At 42.6% G+C, this 22,430-nt stretch overlaps 1 protein-coding gene across 1 annotated transcript in view; it reads left to right on the forward strand.

Moving 5' to 3' along the window:
- Positions 1-22,430, forward strand: part of HAO2 (hydroxyacid oxidase 2) — a 216,166-nt gene that overhangs the window by 61,455 nt on the left and 132,281 nt on the right. The window contains exon 3 of the mRNA XM_067727434.1: positions 11,934-12,021. Within this exon, the coding sequence (XP_067583535.1) occupies positions 11,934-12,021 (88 nt within the window). The remainder of the gene's footprint in view (positions 1-11,933; positions 12,022-22,430) is intronic.

The raw sequence follows: 22,430 nt of genomic DNA on the forward strand, positions 1-22,430 counted from the left end.
TATTTCTTCAGAGTTTGAGGGGGTACTTTTGGATGATAGAGTTAGTTTCCATTTATCATCATTTTATCCCCAGTGCTGGCTTTGGGGGCTCTGATTTTTGCCGTACAAATGTGAACCATGAGGTTACGTTCAACTTGGTCTATTTCAAAGCCAGAAGAATAGAGACCAGAACATAGAAATATATGGTGGCCTTTGGCAACTTGGTGGAAATGTCTACTTACGGCATTGACTCAGATCTTTATTTGTCCCTCTTTAGACCTTGAAGAGGTCATAGAAAACATTGAGTAGCTCTGATTCAAGGCTCTTGTTCTCACTGATGCAGAAAGTGAGACTCAGAGAAGTCAGGAGACTTGCCTGAGATCACACAGCTGCTTGGTGGCAGTGCTGGAGCTAGGTATCAGGTCATTTGTTCTGGGTCTGAGGTGTTGTCTGTGAAACCACAGGACCTCTCAAAAACAAGGGCTGGCTATGAAGAATGCTGAGGGGGATTCCATGTGATTAACTCAGCTCAATAAACACTCACTGAGGCCACCACAGGGAAAACCAGCGAGGTGTTGTGTGGAACCCCACACAGCTCGAAAGGGCTGACTGGGCAAGTCCAACTCTATTTGTTCCTCAGTTCTGTCCGAGGGGTACAAGGGTCAGGCCTCCTGAAATGCTATGTCTACATTGAGAAATTCACTCTGACGACTAAAATCTTTTGTTCAGCTGGATGGGACCCAAGCTTTTCCTTTATTCCCTGCGGTAACAAAAAGGAAGGCCATGGGGAGGATTTCCTACCAAACCACAGGAAGATTAAAGGGCCAGGGAGAAGGAATGCATTTTGGATGAGGAAGTCGGAGAGTTCTTGAGCCCAGAAAGGAGCCTTCTCGTTATTAATGGTGGCTCTACCACAGCTGTGGCTTGGAAACGGGAAAGACAGGAGGCGGAAGAGACCCCCGTATGGGTCTGTGTCTCTGACTGCAGACATGTGCTTTGGACATCGTGTCCCACCGGCGCTTGGAAAGGGGCAGGAATCCTCGCTGCCCACGTCTGACAAGAGTCCTTGGGCTTCCCTGGTGGCGCAGTGGTTGAGAGTCCGCCTGCCGATGCAGGGGACACGGGTTCGTGCCCCGGTCCGGGAAGATCCCACATGCTGCGGGAGCGGCTAGGCCCGTGAGCCATGGCCGCTGAGCCTGCGCGTCCGGAGCCTGTGCTCCGCAACGGGAGAGGCCACAGCAGTGAGAGGCTCGCGTACCGCAAAAAAAAGAAAAAAAAAAAAGAGTCCCTGCTGGCCACCTTCTCCCTGTCTCGGAGGCAGTGAGCACCGTGGGGGAGGAGTTGAAATTGCTAAGAATAGCCATGGTCTTTGAGACATGCTCTTTTCAAGGAATCAATGGAATTAGAAATGAGATATTAGCTCTAATCAGTCACATATGTTGGGTTCTTAGCCCCTAGGAAAAGAATTTCTGACTGCGGCTCCTCACCCAGTGGGGAAAAGGCATCTACACCTGTGGATCTGGCAGGGCCCCTCTTCTGTCCTCTGGAGGGTCCGGCACAAAAGTACCCCTTAGTATACGCTGTCAGTCTGTCATCTGGTCTGATCTAAAGTGGCCAGGCTTCTGACTAAGCATCCCCTATGTGGCTTTTCAACAAGTGTAGAGGAATTTCAAGGCACACATAGATCTGGACTGAGCCAAGAACTAGGGGCTGGAGGTAAATTCCAGCTCCCCTTTGTCTTATTTGCTTATGTTTCTGAGATGTGGAGGTGTTTGGAGAATTAGGCACATAGTGAGAGGATGGGTTTTTTGTTTTACTTTTTATTTTACAAAAATTTAAACCTAAGAATAAATTGAAGGAATAATCACATGAACCCCTGTGTGCCCTTCATATAGACGGAGGATTGGTGAGCAGGTTTTCACTAAGCATGTGAGTTTCTCATTATGGCCCCCTGACCACCTACATCAGAATCACCCCCAGACCTCTTCACTCAGGACCTCAGGGCAGCCTGGGATGCTGCACTCTGCGCAGTTCCCCAGGGAGTGTTGATAGGCTGGTACCTGTGAACTGCCCTGTTGTGATCCTCAGGTGTCTGTTAACTTGCCCCTTCATTCTTTTTTCTTTTTTGTCTACGTTGGGTCTTTGTTGCCGCACGTGGGCTTTCTCTAGTTGCAGCAAGCGGGGGCTACTCTTCGTTGCGGTTCACGGGCTTCTCATTGCTTGGCTTCTCTTGTTGTGCAGCACAGGCTCTAGGCGCGCGGGCTTCAAAAGCTGTGGCGTTTGGGCTCAGTATTTGTGATTCGTGGGCTCTAGAGCTCAGGCTCAGTAGTTGTGGCGCACGGGCTTAGTTGCTCCACGGCATGTGGGATCTTCCCAGACCAGGGCTCGAACCCGTGTCCCCTCCATTGGCAGGCGGATTCTTAACCACTGCGCCACCAGGGAAGTCCCTGCCCCTTCATTCTTTGTGTTACCAACTCCACCAGCTCCAATGAGTGGTCAGAATATTGTACTAATTGATACCATCTCTTTAGACCCTGCATTATACCTTCGAAAATATAAACAAGAGGAATCAGCCCCTTTTCCTTTTCTGAGATGGCACTCTTCCGCTTAGCTACTACGCATGACCCTTATTCAAACTCAACAGACTTGTAATGAAAATAAAATCTCGTGTTAAGGTTCTTGCCAACTTTTTAATACTTAAGTTTAATTTATGATTCACATTGAAAGTTGGTTTTATAGCACTGGGCCTGTGCTTAACTAGAAACATCCCCTATGAATTATTTGTGTATGGGTGATGGGTGTGAATACAGACACACTCACACAAAACACTAGTAGAACTTTTATTTATTTATTTATTACTATTTTTTTTTTGGTACGTGGGCCTCTCACTGTTGTGGCCTCTCCCGTTGCGGAGCACAGGCTCCGGACATGCAGGCTCAGCGGCCATGGCTCACGGGCCCAGCCGCTCGGCGGCATGTGGGATCTTCCCGGACCGGGGCACGAACCCGTGTCCCCTGCATCGGCAGGTGGACTCTCAACCACTGCGCCACCAGGGAAGCCCCAGTAGAACTTTTAAATGTCAACATTTAAGTATTCCAAAGGGAGCAAAGAACAAAGTTAATTTTCTGGAGAGCTTTGAAGTCCAAGGTCTAATCTACAGTTGTTTCTGTTTTGGGGTCTGCATTATGTCATTTAAAATAAGAAGAGTTAAGGAAGCAGGGGTGGGTGAAATGGAAAAGGATGGGGACAGGTGGTCAGGGAGCAAATAGCAGATTAGGTGTTGGCACACTGAAGTCGTAGTCAGGCAGCGGAGTCGTGGCCAGGTAAGAGACCCCGCATGCTTCTTCAGATAGGTGAATGTTTCTTGTACATATTTGCATTCCTCACAACACCGTGCCCAAGACTTGCCACAGAGCAGGTGCTTGGCATTTGCTGAATGCTTATATGAATGTCATCCCTCAGCTTCTTATGCGGATGCCACTGGCACAATTTCAGGGCTTCGAGAGGGCAGACGTATGAACCTGCCCCTGGGGCTCACATTTTGGTCTCTCCTTTGGCTTCTGCTGCTCACAAGCCACCACGTTGGCAAAGCTTCAGGAACCACGTCCACTTATGTAGAACAGAGTGTGAATGGAGGCCCTAGAATTTGGCCCCTAGCAACTCTCACTGTGCCCTGGGTGCCTTCTGGGAGGATGCCGTGACCGCTATGGGCACAGCCTCCCTCCCGGAGTTAGCAAATTGGATTTGTGTGTTCACACTCCCTCCTATTGTTCACTCACTCACAAATGCTGCTCATCGACAGTTTTGTGCTGCTTTCTCAGGGAAGCCTAGCGGCCAGATCCCTTTAGGAAACTGACCCCCCTCTCCCTGCACAGTACCTTTTATCTGCAGCATTCCTAACCCTGTTCTGTAAGTATCATAAACGCCGAGAGTATCTGGGACCCTTAAAGTTGAAGACATTCACTTTATTGAGGTTCTAACGGAAGGCCTTAGAGTTATGGCTCTTGGAGAAAAGGAGGATAAATGTGATATTTTGGGCACACGCTTTTCCAATTATGGGCAACTCAAACCCAGTATTGCGCCTCATCCATCTCAATCCGAAGGCTGTGGGGAGGCTGCTCCTAGACATCTTTGCACACTTAATCTCAAACCCCACTCATGCAGCTTCTAAATTTTTTAAGATTAATCAAATCTAAGTCTTGCAAAGTGGTGCACTCTGACTTATATGAGTTTTGGCAAACAGGCCCAGCGAATAAAAACTTTCTTAGTTGGAAATGACAGCATTAGGGGGACGAGGGCTGGAGAACCATACCAGGGCACCCTGTTTTGATGAGCCGGTGGCAGCTCCTGGAACTCCGTTAAAGGACTCTTAACTTGGTGCGGTGCTAAGGCGGGAGCCTCCAGGTAGCATGCGAGGACTGGTGTATCCTCCTACTCCTAGATTTATTTTTGAGCTCTAGTTCCCGTGAAGGAAAACCTTAGAAAATCTTGTCTCAGAGGGATTGGCATTAAGCTGTGCAGGATTCTGTGGTAGGGGCTGGAGGTGAAAGTTGAGAAGCTAGAATCAGCTCTGGCTCAGGAGTTCCTCAGAAGGATGCCCAGCTGCCCACTGCAGGGGTCAGTGAATTCATACTTGACTCAAGCCATTGCTTTCTGAGAAGGTCCAGTGTAATGAATCAATCTGGCAGCAGTCAGTATAGCATAGTAACATATAGTTAAGCTTGGTTCTGAGTTCCTGGTTCTGGGTTACTATTCCATCATAAGCATTTCCCTGCAGTGGATTAACCTTGATCTTGGCCTTAATGTTCGATAATCTTAACTTGTCCCATAAGAGCACTGAAAGTTGAAGCCTTTTGTCTGGCAGTGCCTTGCTCCCCTGCCATGGAGGGGGAATGAACAGAGTCAGGCTGGCTAACTAAGTGAGCTGGGGCACCAGGAAACATGCCAGCGCACAAGGGAAGTATTTTGTAGGAAACAGAGGGAGAAGCCCCGTCACACAAATTGGGCCTTCTGATGGGAGAAAGGGATAGCTATGGCCTGTCAGGCTCAGCATCAAGTACACCAGATATGGTGCAGATGGGTAGCGACAAGACAGGTTCCAGACCTACCAGGTAAGGGTCTGAGCCCCTGGGAAAACATTGGTCTTTGTCAGACTGGTTTCAAAACTGGGTAGGACTGGGCCGTGCAGCTACCTGGGAAGGAAGAACTCTTCCTTTCTAAGACATATGTCAAAGGAGCAGTACCCTCTGTGAAAACAGAAGAGGGTTTAAAATTAACACCTAGGAAAAAGTTATTTAAAATAAACATCTGGACAATACCTGGTACGTGTTACTCTACATTTTCTTTTAAGGTCTTTTGTAAAACATGACTAGATTCTCTCAACCCATCACAGGCACTAAAATTTTTTTCTAAAGAGAGCGAAATATCAGAGTAAAATCATGCACCTCCTTACAGACAGGCAGCAGGAATTCAGAGCGCAGATTAACCTGGTGCACCAGGCAGGTGGTTGGCCTGCCTTTGCAGAGTTCATTGCTCTCTGAGAAATAAGATTAACACACAGGAAAGTACAGGGACCTGTATACGTGCCATACGGATGCAGACAAATGAGTGATAAATGAGGTTCATGGTCACAGGGAAAGGGCTAAAGGACCCAAGGACAAGTGGGATACAATTGGCAGGGGAAGAATGGGGGTGACAATGGTCAGAGAGGCACAGAGTGCTCTCAGGCACTGGTGAGGTAGAGTGGAGATGGATGGGAAAGAAAGGGGGAGGGCTCAATTTTTAATCTTTCACTTTATCCAATCCAGAAAGCCCATTGGAGATGTGGAAAGATCTCCAACTACTTCTGAGGCTTCAGATCCACTCAAGGGCAAAGTCAACGATACCTAATGATTTCCTTTAGTATCCAGGTCTGGTAATGAAATCTAGGTCAGTAAAACAAAGTGACTTTGGCCTAGAATTTGGTTGAGGTTGGCGAACATTTTGCATCTTCCCCCTGAAATTGCCCTGTTGTTCTGTCATTAATAACAGCAGCAGCAGCAACAACAATAATAATGAAAAGCAAACTCTTACTCTATGTGGCAGACACTGTTTTAAGCTCTTTCAGTATATTAACTCATTTAATTTTCACGTCAACCTGATGACGTAGTTACAAGCATTATTCTCCTTTTTTAGGTGAGGAAACTGGAGCAGAGGCAGTTCCTGCTTTAACCACTGCTTTCCCTGCCTCTTATAAATTAGCAGTAGGATGATCACTGTGTAATATAATAGCAGGGCCCAGCTCACACGTACTTTGTTTGGTTTTGCTTTTAATTATTGTTACCACTTGTTCTTAGGTACCTTGCGCCATCTTGGAGAAATTATTTGAAACTAGTGCCTGATCAGAGCATTGCTTCTTTCCTGGCATAGTGGGGGATTTGGGATGGTGAGCTGCAGAGCTACCAAGCTCCCTGCGCTTTGCATTCCACAATTGGGATTGTGTGCCCAGGTGTTTCTTACCTGGGCACACTCTACAAGGTAAGCCTTCAAAGTACATATGCCCTTTGACCAGAAGACATGAAATTTAATTATTATACTTCACAATTCTCTTCATGTAATTATTGCATATCTTTATATTATATTAAAGAATTCCCATTTCTTGAATGTTATTGTGTGTTTATTAAGAACAAAGCATGGTGAGTGCTGTCAGGGGTACAGTGACGAGTAAGAAAAGGACTCTGACCTCATTTACAGTGCTCTGAGGTAGGCAGAGTATATGCAAATAATCGTCATGACCAAAATACGTTCTTCCAGGACCAATTCTGTTGTGGTTACACAATTTTTGGAACGTTCAACAAATTCAATTCAATAAACAGTTATTGAATATCTACTATGTGCCAGGTGCTGTGATAGATTCTGAGGATGCAAAGGTGAAAAAACTTTTGTTCCTGTCACCATCTATAGTTACTCTAGTTTGAAGCTGTGTGAACACATTCTAGGGAAGCCAGAGGAGGGAAGGAATAATTCTGCCTGGTGTGGGGCTAAGAGGAAGGCTTTCTAGAGGGAGCAGCAGTTGAACTGGACCTTGAAAGTTTTGTGGAACATCACTGGACTAGAAGGGACACTTTTAGGACAGGAAAAGGTGAGCAAACCCGCAGAGGCACAGAAGAGTACAGTGTGCTTGGTTAATACGCTCTACCAGGCTGGAAAGAGAAGCTGGAACCAAGCTGTGAAGGACTTTTAATAGCCATAATACATTGTTTGGACTTTACCTTGTGCAGTGGTGGGAAGGGGGTGGGGAATCAGGTAATAAATTGGGCGATCAGTTCCTGAAATAGTCAATACTGAACTTAATTAGATTCTGGTGACTGCACTGAAAAGCATAACAGATTTTAGAGTTGAAGGGCCAGGCTTGAATCCCAATGTGTTGATTATAAGCCATGTGGCCTTGACCAGCTTATTTAACCTCAGCTGTAATCGGAGGCTAATAAGTATATCAGCCTTACAAGGTCATTATGAGAACAGAAGGAGACATTAGATAAAAATGGTTTCTATACTGTTAAGCACTGTGTAAATGTTAATTAATAATATTGTTATTTGGTGCCAGAAAAAGGGAGATGCTGGGAAAGTGTCTGTTTGTTTAATATCTTCTCTCTGTGTTGTAGAGAATTCTTGGATTTTCAGCAGTGTAAATGCTAATGGTTTGCTTTCCACGTGCCATGAAAACTGTTTTTAGATGTGATGCTTCTAAACTTGGTATACAGCCTCGCACAAATGAGGGCAATAGGAAACTAGCATTTTCTGAGTACGGTCCTGTGCCAAACACTTGGCAAACATCGTCTCGTTTAATCTTCACTGTCACCCTTTGAGGTAGTTATTATCCCCATTCTACAGATTAGGAAATCAACATTGAGAGTTAGCTTGTCCAGATGAATTAGGAAGTGGCAGACCGTGGACTTGAAAGTCTTATCTATGCTGTCATGCTTGTTGCGCCTCACTGTGCTGTCCCACAGAGAGCAAGGTGGGCGAAGGGCTGTCTTAGCCCCCAGTGGCCTTCCAATTTCCAGCTCCAATTCACCTGAGATCTTGATATCCTTACAACTGTCTCCTTCTTTATTTAAACTAGCTGGTCCTGCAATCAAATAGCCTAGGTCAAACAAGCACACAGTAAATTCTTGCAGGATGACTGGCCAGTTGGTGTATCTTTTATCACTTCTCTAGATGTTTTCACCCTGAGCACCACCTACTACACTTTATTGATTTCACTGTATTCTTTGGTCTGCCATTTGGTTCTGGGGCCATTGTTCCGGAAGAGTAAATAAACAATGCTTTAGAAATTACTCACCAAAGAGATGAAAAGATACTGGAACAGAGGTATTGATAAAACATTCATGGGAGGGAGGCTATTTTAGATGGTCTGTATACTTGTGAATGAATTATATAATGTCTCTAAAATCTGTATGATGATTTATTTCAATGTATTGTAAAATTTAATTCTGTTATAGGTTAGGATTTTTGGTTCCACTTTTAATAATAACAAAAAGCCTTTTATATAAAGTAGAAAGGGCACACACTGAAAAGCAAAGAACAGTCTTTCTTGTTGACTAGCAGTGACATATTTCCTTAGAGGAAAAATCCTGCAGCAGACTTTGAGTGTCAGGAAGAAGAATAATTTATGACCTTAATACCGTAGCTGAAAAGAACAGTTAACCATTCCTTTTTGAAGCGGAGTATGGAAAGAGGGAAAGGCTTAAGTTTGAGGTTAACTCATCTTTGTTTTTAACTCATTTTTTTAAAATCTTGCTCCAAATTTTATTAGCCTTTTAAAATGTGAACTTATGCTAATATAAGTAAATCTGTAGTTTTGCTGCTTAATGAAAGTTCTATTTTGTGAAGGGAAAGCCTGTCATTATGAAAGTGGGCTAAGGGGATCCAGAGAGTTTGAATATTGAGGCTGCAAACCAGGCAGCTGCATTCATAGTCAGTACCTGGGCTGAAAAGGAGCGTCACTTTTGGAATGTTGACCAAATAAAATAATGGCAGACATCGCAGTACCAAAATGGAAAATCCAACACACTGACTTTATTTCCAGTGTGAATTTTGAGTCAATGGAACCCTTGCCAGTGGTGGAGAAACGGAAAGAGCATTGAACCTGGAGGCAGAGGACTGGGTTGCCTGTGTTGCTGCCACTTGTTTGCTGCGTGGGCTTGTGCAAACCATTTAACTTCTCTGAGCTCAGTTTTTTCATTGATAAAATAGTAATGATAGGAGAAAGGTCCTTGGAAAGTCTTCATTTTCTAGGAGCGTGAGGCTGAATCTTCTAGAGAGGTTATGGACAGTATTAATAAATCCCCATGTTTGACCATGACTAGCAGAGTGCCTGGAGCAAAGTGAGCACTCCAACACTGCTTGCTACCTTCCTCATTCCTTCACTCGGTGCTGAGCACTAAGACCACAGCAGGTCCCTGTTAACCGAGAATAACGTGTTCAACAGCATCTGCTGCTCTGCCTTAGCCCCGCCACCGCTTTTCTGTTGGTGGGTAGCAGAAGGTATGATGCTACCTGAGCATGTATAATCCATGTCTCCTGGGACTTAAGCACTTGGGAAGCAACTGATTCTTCTCCATATTTGGGTTTCAAAATAAAACTTCTAAACTAGATAGAGGTCTAATTTAAAACTGGAATGATCAAGTGGTTCAAATGATCAGTGTCTACTATTTACCATAGCCAAGACATGGAAACAACCTAAATACCCATCGACAGACAATTGGCTTAAGAAGATGTGTGTGTGTGTGTGTGTGTGTGTGTGTGTGTGTGTGTGTGTATGGAATATTACTCATTTGTAAAAAAGAATGAAATATTGCCATTTGCAGCAACATGGATGGACCTAGAGAATATTATACTTAGTGAAGTGTCAGAGAGAAAGATAAATATTGCAATACTATATGATATCACTTATATGTAGAATCTAAAAATAGTACAAATGAATTTCTATACAAGACAGAAGCAGACTCACAGACATAGAAAATAAACTTATGGTTACTAAAGGGGAGAGGGAGGGAGGGAGAGAGGGAGGGACAAATTGGAAGTATGGGATTAATAGATACAAACTACTATACATAAAATAGATAAGCAACAAGGATTTACTATATATAGCACACGGAATTATATTCATTATCTTGTAATAACCTATAATGGAATATAATATGAAAAAAATAAATGAGTCACTTTGCTGTATGTCTAAAATTAACAATCTTTTAAATCAACTATACTTCAATAAGAAAAAAATTGATCAGTGTTTGAGAAAGAAAAGTCAGATTCCACAGAAATACTTAGAAAAGGAGGCACTAGCTAGGATGAGCTCTGGGCTGGAGGGTGTCAGCCTGCAGGTGGGGTGTGGAGGTGGGGGCCAGAAGAAGAGAAGGCTGCCTCAACATTCCTTCATCAACTGCAAATTGCTCTGCCAGGGAGGATTCCCCACTTGGGATCAATAAGCTGTTCTCAGCTGATACTCTTTAAAGCCTAGAAAAGTGTGGAAGCAATCATACCGTGGGGGAGTTTCCACGTGGCCCCAGGCGTGCTGAGGTAGAAGAATGAAAGCTGCCCTAGAGAGCTTAAGAGAGAGGAAGGGAAACAGCTGTGAGCATCTCTGGACAGAAGAAACCCGTGACAGACGCACACACGGTGAGAAAGAGAAAAGGAGCAGGGAGACAGGGCAGCAGGAAACAGCACATTTCCATTCATTTCATCTTAAAAACATAATGGTCTTTTAAAAAAAAAAATTCAGGAACTGGTTCATCCTGTATGAAAATTTGTCTTTAGCAAGTGAGTAAACAAGTCAGGTTTTAACTTAAAAAATATAATTCTCTCCTGTTCACTGTCTCATCAATGTAGGCTTGATAGTACATAGTAAAGCTACAGAGTTTAATACTATAGTGGATAGTAGAGTTTAACACTGCATGTGTTGAATTTAACTTGTGACTAGTTTAGGATTGGATGAAACTGGACAGATCCAAAGATGGAAATATGGTCTTTATTGTTTCTTCTTTCACGTGGGCTGGAAGACTGTTGGTCTGTAAAGTAACCAAGATGATAGGAACATATGTTGGGAAACTAAATTAAAAGAAATATGGAAAAGGGGGAGGTAGCTACCACCTATTATGCTGTGCATCTCAATCTTTCTGAGTCTTTGTTTCCTCATCTGATAAATTAGGATAATAATGCCCGTGGGCTTGTGTAAATAAGATTATACAGCTCATATGAGAGGGCTTGACCTGTAGGAGTAGATAGTGGATGCATCAATGTTGGTTCACTTTCTCTGGCAGAGCACCACGTTCTCTGGTGAAACATTTGTTGACTGCCGTGCAGAAATGCGTTTCATGTCACCTAAGGCAAATGGGGTGTTGGTGATTGAGCTTAAGTTTTCTTTTCCTCAACCTCGAGGGACAAGAGTTAAGTTAGGAGGGTAGATATTTCGTGTTTCTTGCTATGTCAGAGAGTTTGCTGGGGGGGGTGGTGGTTGGGGAGCGGGGAGGGTGATGGCTTTTCTGGTGCCTCTGTTAATCATACAACTAAGTGGTTGCCAAGCAGCTGAAACAGCTACATTTTCTGGGATGGTTTACTTACTGCTGGCCTATAGAGAGGTAGCGTTAGAGAGGTTCCCAGAAGAAACTCAACAGTAAGTGTCCACTCCTCTTAGATACCCTGCTAAGCACTTTCAAATGCAATACCCCATTTGCTTCTCAGACTTACTCTAGGAAGTAACATCCCCACTTTAAGGAAGGGAGATCACAGCTGAGAGAGGTTGATTTGCCTGCAGACTTATTACAATCGGCACCCGTACCCGGAGGCTAGAGCTAAATATTGAGCCTGAGTTCCTTGTGAGCTGGTAGAAGGGGAAGGAGAGAAGAAAAAGGACCAAGTCTGTCAGTACTGATTTAAACTCCTCATTGCTTCTGTTGTGCACATCTCTGCAGTGTTCTCAGGCAACCTCTGGAGGAATCCAGCACACATGGAATATCTCCAGCCACCCCACAGCACATCCCCAGAGCTTCAGCTCAAGAGGTAAGCCGCAGCCCACTCTGCATGCCACTGCAGAGGGCTACTTACAAAAGGGACTGTTTCAGAGTTAACTTCATTTCATTGATGAGTTTCATTTCATTGTCAAACAGACTTGCCTAGGTTGTCCACGAACACTCCTTCATTTAGGAGCCAAGTTGTGGGGTGATTTATAGGGATGTTGTTACTTAACATTATTGCTATTCTTACAGTGATGAAAGAAACCACCACTTCTTAAACATTTGCTAGCTGTGGACCAGCATTTCACATATATCCTCTCTTTTAATTCTGACAACAACTCAATGAAGTAAATATTATCATTCTCATTTTATAGACAAAAAAATTCAAGGAGGTTAAGAGGCTGCACAATGCCCTCTTTTTTTTTTTTGCGGTACGCGGGCCTCTCACTGTTGTGGCCTCTCCCGTTGCGGAGCACAGGCTCCGGACACGCAGGCTCAGCGGCCATGGCTCACGGGCCCAGCCGCTCTGCGGCATGTGGGATCTTCCTGGACCGGGGCACGAACCCGTGTCCCCTGCATCGGCAGGCGGACTCTCAACCACTGCGCCACCAGGGAAGCACTATGCCCTCTTTTTAATACTCAAGAATGTGGTCTTTCCACCTCACCATAGTCTCTCAAATAATTATTCTCTACATTGAAATGAGACGTGAAGACTGGGCTCTGGGATTTCAAGACTGCTGCACTCCTAAATGAATTTCGTCCTCTATAAAGTTAACTTCCATCCCCTAAACCTTTACACTGAGATAAATTAATGGATCAAAGATAGGAAAGATGATCTCTGTCCCTTTCAAGGCATCTCTCAAGTTTATGATTCTGAAACCAGGGTACGCCCGCTGGGCTTAGCTTTGAATTGTTCCTCACACTCCACCGCGGATGCTCACAAGATTGTTGACTCTTTCTTCCTAATGTTTCCTGTATTCATTCCTTGTCGTCTACTTGCACTGTCACCACTCTCCTGTATTATTTCAATAATTTCCTAACTTCTCCTTGCCTCCAGGCTTTTCCCATTCTAAATCTTGCTCCTAGATCAGTCTTCCCAGAGTCATTTTGTAAGTGTCAGTTCCCATTCAGAAACATTCCATTGGTATGATGCATCCATTTAGGCTGACGTTGGAGAAGAACAGTTAATGACATGATATGGAAAAAATGATCACAGTATGTTATTAAATGAAAAAAAAAGTTACAACATACACCCAGTGTTACTATGGGTGATCTATGTGTGGTGGAATCATGGATGACTTTATTTTCTTTTTGCTTATTCAGAGCTTTTAAATTTTTGGCAATAAACATTATGCTTATAAGATAAAAAACTAGAAGTTACAGTAAAAAATAATGAAAAGGTATTCAGGATACTGTAAAAGAGAACAATAATGAGATTCTATTCCATTTTTTTAAATTGAATATATTTGACATAACATTGTGTAAATTTAAAACATGTTCCTTTGATACATTTATATATTGCAGTATGATTGCCTTTGTAGCTATATTTATCATTACATAATTATAGTACAATATTGTTGTCTATATTCATTATACTTGCATTTGATCACTATGGCTTATTTGCTACTCATTGTAAGTTTGTACCCTTAAACAACATCAATCTTATCTCCCAAGATTCCATTTTTTTTACCATTCAATTAGCAAAAAAAGTAAAAGAGTTACAATAGCCTGTGTTTCCAGGGGTGTGAGAAAGGGCATGCTCATGCACTGTAGGTGGGGAAGTAAACTGATACAATTTTTGTGGAAGATAATGTGCAGGATTCATTAAAGTGAAAAATTTGCATATGCTTTTACCCAACAGCTCTAATTTTAGGAATCAATCGTATAGAAAGACAGTTCTCAAAGTTTAAGCTAGGCCAACAATAGTAGCATCACCTGAGCAATTTTCAGGTGCAGCCCCTAAGCTACTAAATCAGAAACTATGGGAGTGGCATCCAGGATCTGTGGTTCAACAAATCACCTGGAGAGATGATTCTGATGCATGTTGAGACTTTAGAGCCACTACAAGAAATACCCTTCCTAAGGAGGTACCTTTGTGTGAACAAAGGCACAAGGGTTACTGTACAATGATATACATTACTACCTTATTTGTAATGTTGTAAAATTAAAAACAACCTATGGGGACTTCCCTGGTGGTCCAGTGGTTAAGACTTCACCTTCAAATGCAGGGGGTGCAGGTTTGATCTCTGGTCAGGGAGCTAAGATCCCATATGCCTCGCAGCCAAAAAACCAAAACATAGAACAGAAACAATATTGTAACAAATTCAATAAAGGCTTTAAAAATGGTCCACATCAAAAAAGTCTTTAAAAAGCAAACAAAAAAACCCCTATGTATTCAGTAGGGAAATTGCTAAATAGGTTTTATTAATTTATCCTGTGAAATACTTATGCATTGGTTAAGAAGAAAATGTATTAGCATGGAAAGATCATTAGTACATATGGCTTAATTTTTTAAAAAAGTATTGGGTTGGACAAAAAGCTCATTCGGGTTTTTCCATAAGATCTTACAGAAAAACCTGAATGAATTTTTTAGCCAACTCAATAATTTGCAGAAATAAATATCATATTATTAACCACAGTTTATATTGTTTAAAAACAATAAATTTATTTATTACTTATGAAAAGAAAATCCTCCCACTGGCTCCTATAATATAGAATTAAAACTTCTTAGCCTGGTAATGAAGGTCCTTCGTTATCTGCTTCAGACCTGATTCTCCAGCTCCATGCTCCCCACCCCCAGTATATCCATAAAGAAACTCTGTTACTATCAAATTATTCTGAGAATGGCTTCTACTTAGCCTTATTTCCATTTTTAGTTGAGGAAACTGAGAAATGTAAAGGTTGAGTGATGACTTGCCTATGGTCACATGGCAGCATTTGAACCTGGATGCCTTTTACCAAGTTCCAGCTCAAGTGTTTGTTCCACTCCTCCAAGCTGGTTGGCTAATTGTTCCCCAGTCTGGAACATACCTCTTTGCCTTTGCTCATGCCATTTTCCTTTCTTAAAGTGCTCTGAATCAAGTCTTACGTCCTCCCTGAAGCCTTTCTCCAGGACCCTAATCAATGGGGGATCATCCTGAGGCCCTAACCCCCATGTAGTTAAACCTTTCGTCAGGTACTGAGCCTCCCTCACCTGTTCTGCAGCATTCCAGGTTTATTCAAGGAGACTCTCATACCTTGGGACAGGGACTGCTCTGTTCTTTTTTGTTCTCAGTAATTGATCTGCAATAAGTGGTTGTAATTGATGAAAATGATGATGGATTTGTACTTGGATATTTGCTATCAATATGTCAAAGATTTGACTTACATAGCATCGGTGACAGCAATCAGAGAAGCCGGCTCCCGGCACACCAGTCCTTGGAATTTAGGAGTTGGATTAGGGATGCAAATGAGCCTTCTCTAGGTACATCTTTCCGAATAGTTTTGGCTTCCAAGTGGTATAAATGTTTTACTTATTCACAAAATAAAATTGTGTGAAAAGATAAAAAATAAAACAAACTTTACATTTTAATACAAACAGAAACAAATGCATCAAATTGTTTATCAAATTGACAATCTAGGGCTTCCCTGGTGGCGCAGTGGTTGAGAGTCCGCATGCCGATGCAGGGGACGCGGGTTCGTGCCCCGGTCTGGGAGGATCCCACATGCCGCAGAGCAGCTGGGCCCGTGAGCCATGGCCGCTGAGCCTGCACATCTGGAGCCTGTGCTCCGCAACGGGAGAGGCCACAACAGTGAGAGGCCCACGTACCGCAAAAAAAAAAAAAAATTGACAATCTAACCACACAGACAAAAGGATTCAAGTAAAATTCTGAACATAATGCTCTATGTGAAGTTTCTCAGTGTAGGGATAAAAAGGACTTCAAAGAAATTTTAATTTTACTTAGTTGCTTATTTGTTAATAATTATAGTGCTATTGGAATCCTAAAACTATTCTATGCATATTGTTGGACAAAGCAAATAACTAAATGTATTGATGTCGTCATGTAGTAGGCAAAATAACGCCCCCCTTCCCAAGTTGTCCACATCTGGAACCTGTGTTTGCATGGTAAAAGAAACTTTGCAGATAGAATTAAGATTAATTCTTAATTTAGGGAGATTTTTCCAGATTATCTTGAGTGGGCTCAGTGAAATTGCATGGGCCCTCAAACGTAAAAGAGAAAGGCAGAAGAGCAGGTAAGGGGGGGAGAGGCAGGAGAGAGTCAAGTTATGAGAAGGACTCAACCTGCCACTGCTGGTCTTGAAGTTAGAGAAAAGGGGTCATGGGCAAAGGCATGCAGTCGGCCTCCAGAAGCTGGGAACAGCCCTCAGTTGACAGTCAGTAAGGAAATAGGGACCTTAATGCTCCAGCCACAAGGAACTGAATACTGCTCACAACCTGAATGAGCAAGAAAACAGATTCTTCCATAGAGATTCCAGAAAGCCCTGCTGATACCTTGATTTTACGCTGGTGAGATTCATAACCAGCCTTTGACAGAAGTGTGAGAGAACAAATATGTGTTGTTTTAAGCTGCTAAATTTGTGGTAGTTTTTATGGTAGTGTATTGGTTTGCTTGGGCTGCCATAACAGTGTACCACAAACTGGGTGACTTGAACAACAGAAAATCTGGCAGCCGTGTCCAAAATCAAGGTGTCGCAGGCTTGGTGCCTTCTGGGGGCTATGAGAGAAGGAACTGTTCCAGGTCTCTCTCCTGGGCCTGTAGATGACCGTCTTCTCCCTATGTGTTCACATCATGTTCCCTCTGTATGTGCCTTTGTACCCAAGTTTCACCTTTTCATAAGGGCACCAGTCATAGTGCATTAGAGCCCACCTTAATGACTTCATTTTAGCTTCCTTACCTCTGTAAAGACCCTATCCAAATAAGATCACATTCTGAGATACTGGGGGTTAGGGAACTCAATATGTGTGTATATGTATATATGTATGTGTGTGTATATATATATATATATATTTGTAAATTATGTATATACAAATTATATTCTGTTTATAAATTACACACACACTGATATATATATATATATATATATATATATATATATATATATATATATATATCTGTATGTATTTCCCCCTGACCATGTCAACCAAAAGGATCTACAACCAGTAACACCACTGCAGCAATGAGCACACCTTGCACCCAGATCTTGATTTCTAAATATCATTTCCCACTAAAGAAATCAGGGCTCTTTGAAGAACTAACTGCTTCTGATTCTGGTGCAGGGCAAACACAAGTGAGCCTGGGGAATCTTGGTGTGCCAGGAAGAAAGGAAATACTTAAAGATTAATGAGGTCATGTCAAAAGGACACAGGATCTTGCTTGAAGTGGTTCCCACTGGCCAACTTTGGAATAATTTGAACATCAAAAAGAAAATGACAGTAATGGATTAAAATCCATTGAATTTTTTTGAAAAAAAGCCCATGGGTCCACAGTCATACTGAAAAACAAAGAACTTAAAAAAAAAAAAAAGGATTCTACCTAATAAATGCAGAAAGAGTGATAGAATTAGAGAATCATTATATTTCAACCCCTACTGTGATAATAGGTTCAGGCAAGTATCATCAGCAGATGCTAACCACTGAGTAAAAAGTTCTTGAGTAACAAGATGTTCACACAGAATCAGTATATTTCCTCACAGATTATTAATTACAAAGGGGAGAAGGTTTGGTTTGGAGAGATTTGGTGGTTATTACTTTAAGTGATCAAACTGAGCATCGCCAATAGTGGAACAATCTGACGTTATTCGAGCCTTTTGATATGAAGCCCACCTTTGGATTATTTTTACTAAAAAATATTTAACTTAAATCTAACCATAAGAAACAACCTTATAAACGCAGACTGTGGCACATTCTATAGGCCGTTGGTTTGGACTCTTCAAAAAAGTCAAGGTCATAAAAAAACTGTAGCTGAAAAAGCAGTCGGATTAGATTAAAATAAACAAACAAACACCATACGCAATATGGAGGCTTCATTGGATTCTTGATTTTTTTAAAAATGCTATGAAAGACATTTGGGAAACAATTTGGAAAATTTTAGTAGGAAATGCATATTAGATAATACTATGAAATATGTTGCTAATTTTTCCCTTAAGTGTGATAATGATGTTGTGATTATGTTTGAGAATGTCCTTATTCTTAGGAGACACATGCTGAAATTATTTGGTTCAGTGCCATGATATCTGCAAGTTATTTAAAATAGTTCAGGAAAAATATGGTATACTGGAACCGGCTCTTACCAGCTCCTGAGAGCAGATAAATATTCAGGAGTTTTGCAAGCCATTTGCTAAACTAATGGTTTAAAATTAGCTTGAAATCAGTCATGGTGAGAGTTTTTTACACCACAGAAACTGGCACATGCTACAACTAGGGCTTCCTCCCCTGCCCCCAGAGACCAGGTTTATCAGCACACCACTGAATATGGAATCAAATTTTAATAACTGGTGAAACAATTCAAGTGTCCCTTGTGTTCAGTATGGTATTCTTTCAACCTTCGTGAAGATTTTAAAATTTTCAAAATAAAAAGTTGGGAAAAACAGAAAAGGAAAAGATCTTCCTTCCTGGGAATGTGAAAATCACAGAGTGAAGGATATGGCACAGAGAGAGGGCGCTTGGGAATCTACCAGGTGAGACTCGGATGTGTCCGTGACCTTAGGTGGGTTGACTGGGAACCTCTGTCTGAGGCCAGCCTGGTGCCTTCAGGAGAGAATAGTTGCCTGTTTTTGCTCAGGGTGCACTGAGCTGCTTCCCTTCCTTCCCTCCAGGCCTGGAGCTGAGCCGCTGGGGGTGAGTTTACTGGATCCCATAGGAAGTTTCTAATTCGAATTCCTTTGAATAAAAGTGTTAAGGTAGTTGTGGCTTGTGTGGTAACTAAGGCAGCTGTGGGTGGCAGACTTCATGTTCCTTTCCTTTCTATTTGTCTTTTCATTACCCGCGGTTCCCCTCCTCCCTCTCATCCTCTCCTCTCTCTGTACTACCAGGAATCCCCACCCCACACCTGTGCCTAACTCACCTGCCTTCTAGAAGACTCTCAAGACCCACCTCGTCTACTAAGCGTCCCCACGATAACCTCTGCCCTTCTTTCTCATGGCACTGATGTCTGTTTTACATCCTGACATATTCTGTTCCAGGATGAGTTTTGTGGCCGATATTTTTAACTGATCTGTAAGCTCTTTGGGGGGCAGGAACTGGATTTGATGTATACTTGTTATGTAAAAACACTTCTTTCCCCCAGCTGGAGGTTAGCGTAAAATATCTATCAGATTCAATAGAGTTGCTTTCCTCTCCATCTCTTCTCGATTCTCTTTTTCTCTTTTTCCATTGTTCTCTCCTTCGGTTCCCCCTAGTTTGTTCCCTGTGTTTGTCCCAGGCCTGCCCATGCTCTGTTTAGTTTCTTTCTTTCCCCTTCTTTTATCCCTTTATTTGTCCTGCCAAGGCTGCAGTTGTGGCTGCCTCCTAATTCTGGACCTCTTCTCACGACTTCCCCTTGGTCATGGAACTTTTGCACACCTACTTGCTCTTCAAGAAGAAAAGCTGCCTCTGAGAAACGTACACTGTCCTCTTTCAAGGCTATCCATCCCTCAAGATTCCCGGCTTCACAAAGGAAGTGGTGCTGGGGCAGCACATAACTCTCAGACATCTGCATCCCACATTTTTTTCTCTCCCATCCCCTCTCCACCCACTACCCACCCCCCACTCCCCGCCTCGAATTCTCTGGACTGATTCTTGTGGTAAAATCTCACACGTTTTCTCAATCTATATGCAAACCAGGTAGGATTGACAGCTGAAGAAAGCTGCACATTGCCTGGGCTCAAAGTTATCTGTTCTCCCTCTGAGGGAAAATCTTTGAGCTCCGTGACAGTGCCTCGAAGCCATGGCCCTTGTCCTAGACTCTGCCCCGGCCCAGGCGAGCGCCTGACCCCTGCTAATGTGTGGGACCTTTAGCAGCAGAGAGTGGGGGAAGGTAACCAGAGCCCCCCGCATGCCAGTGATTCATGTTCTCTGAAGGGATCAGAGTGTTATTAGAAACCTCGCCTGCCAAATGTGGGGCAAATGTAACCAATTTATTAATGCCGAAAAACCAATGTGTGAAATTGGACCAAGAGGAGAGGGGCGCCAGCCCCTCTCCCCACTTCCTGCTCTCTGGCAGTGACAGAGGGCGGGTGGTGGACAAAGAGTTCTGTCTTCTGCAGGAGGACGTTGCTGTCATAATCACATGTGATAGTGACAACAAATATTCCTGGCTGAAGCTTCAAAGGGCTGGGAGATAATTGCATCCACCATCCTCAGCCTGGCTGTGATGCCTCAGCCTGCAGCTCGCAGGTTGTAAAGCGCATTGGGCAGGAAGTTGGGGAGCTTGGTCTTGGTTTCCCTCTGCCCAGCTCTGCTCCTCAGTATTGGGACCAGGTGAGAATGGGGAAGTAAGAATGCCCTGCCATTTGTGTGCTTCTTTGTTTGTTTCTTTGTTTTAACATCTTTATTGGAGTATAATTGCTTTACAATGGTGTGTCAGTTTCTGCTGTATAACAAAGTTAATCAGCTATACATGTACATACATCCCCATATCTCCTCCCTCTTGCGTTTACAATGTCTCTCAATTTCCAAACTGATGGCGTATGGTGGTCACTTAGCCCTTTTCTATAAATGGTCTTAGACTGATCTCTCAGGGTTTCCTGGGTGGTTGCAGTTTGTCTCCAGCAGAGAGGGTTCCTTCAGAGCAGTATGCATTTTTCTATGCCTCATTGCCATGGATTGCCCTCTAAACAGGTGGTTGAGTTGAAGACATTAGCAGTCCCATTTATTAAAGAATTACTCTATGGTATGTTATCATCATACGTTATTTCATTCAGTCCCCACACAAATACCCTCGTGATGTAAGTATTGTTATTCTTGAGGAAACTGAGCTCAGAGTGTTAATGAACTTGCCCAAGATCCTAGGGTTAAGTGCACAGGATTCAAGCCCATGTCTGTTTAACTGTGCTCTTCACCACCCAAGTTTAAGAAGTGGAAACCCACAAAATCCTTTGGTAATCTGGTGGGATAGTCAAGAAGCAAATATGGGAAATTTTCTTGCTAAAGCTGCCTTGGAAGTCTCATATTTCAGGTTATTAATTTTCGAAGAATCAGCTTCCCATAAAAACAATGAACACACATTTCACAAGAGAAGAAATAAATGTTTATGATGATTTGGAGAAACTTTAGAAACTTTCAAAATGTCAGGCTTTTTTGGGTTGGCATCATTATCATTTTACAAGACTATGGGGTGGGAGATGAGATCTGGTTATTTTAGATTCCTAGCTATTTAGGTTCTGGCTAAATGTCATTTATTTTGTAATGTGTCACCACATGTCGTGTCTCAACACTAAAGGCAACATAATGTATAGCGGGGAAGTCTGATTAGTAAATCTTGAATTAGTGTCTTGTTAATAGTTCTGTTATGAAGGAAAGATGCTGATAGAATCCCCTGTACCCGAATGCCATTAAATTCACATGTTCTTTTCTGCCGGAAATGTGCTAGATGCATTACAGTGTCTTTCTGATTGGCATGCTATGCCTAAAGGGCGGAGCTGCCTTCCATTTCTGGGAGGTTTTTCTCCTCCTCCGCTTTCCAGTGATAGTTTAACTGGTCTTGAAGCTGCTGTGTGTCATGAGGCAGGAGTAGTTGTCTCTTCAACTGAAGGGAAGGAGGGTCAATGCTAACATCACTGAGATCTAGAAGCAAACTTCAGTCTTCATTTTGAATTAAAATCCAATCAATTCCTCTTGCTTTTTTTGGTATCTAGAAGAGTGTCTCTATTTCTTCCTCCATCTCCTATAAGCTGCAACTCCCCCAAATCTTCTTAGAAGAATAAATCACTCACTAAAAAATGTCTGTAAGCCAATGAAGTTATATTTATATACTTAAAAACATTTTTTAATGTCTGAAAAAGGTGAAAACAGCTTTTTTGTCCCTATAATTTGGCAGCAGTAAAGGACCCTTTAAGAATTTGAAAATTGGGTTGTCCTCTGAGAGTTGAATTAGTAAAATTCATACTCAGTCGCAGTGATTAGCTGTGTCATATAAGAATAATGACAACTCCCAAAAAAATAATGGCAGTAATAAGAATGCAAGGGACTGACTATATACGTGTCAATCCAACCAAAAGTTGAGCCAAGAATCCTCCCAAGGAGACATGGCTGAAATGTAGGTGTAATTTAGTAAGAGGAAAGGGAATGGAATATACTCTATCCTATCTGGGGATCGACTATAAACAGAGATTGATCCCAGAGGATAAAAGGAAAATCTAAAGAGTGCCGATCTTAATCTTTTAGAGGCAAAGAAGCCTTTCTAAATGGCTCTGAGCTTTATGATTTTCTTGGTAAAAGAAAATCTTTCATTTTCCTATAGTGAAAGCTCGCAGACT

This window comes from Pseudorca crassidens, chromosome 2 (genome assembly GCF_039906515.1).
Source record: "Pseudorca crassidens isolate mPseCra1 chromosome 2, mPseCra1.hap1, whole genome shotgun sequence".
Taxonomy (NCBI): Eukaryota; Metazoa; Chordata; class Mammalia; order Artiodactyla; family Delphinidae; genus Pseudorca; species Pseudorca crassidens.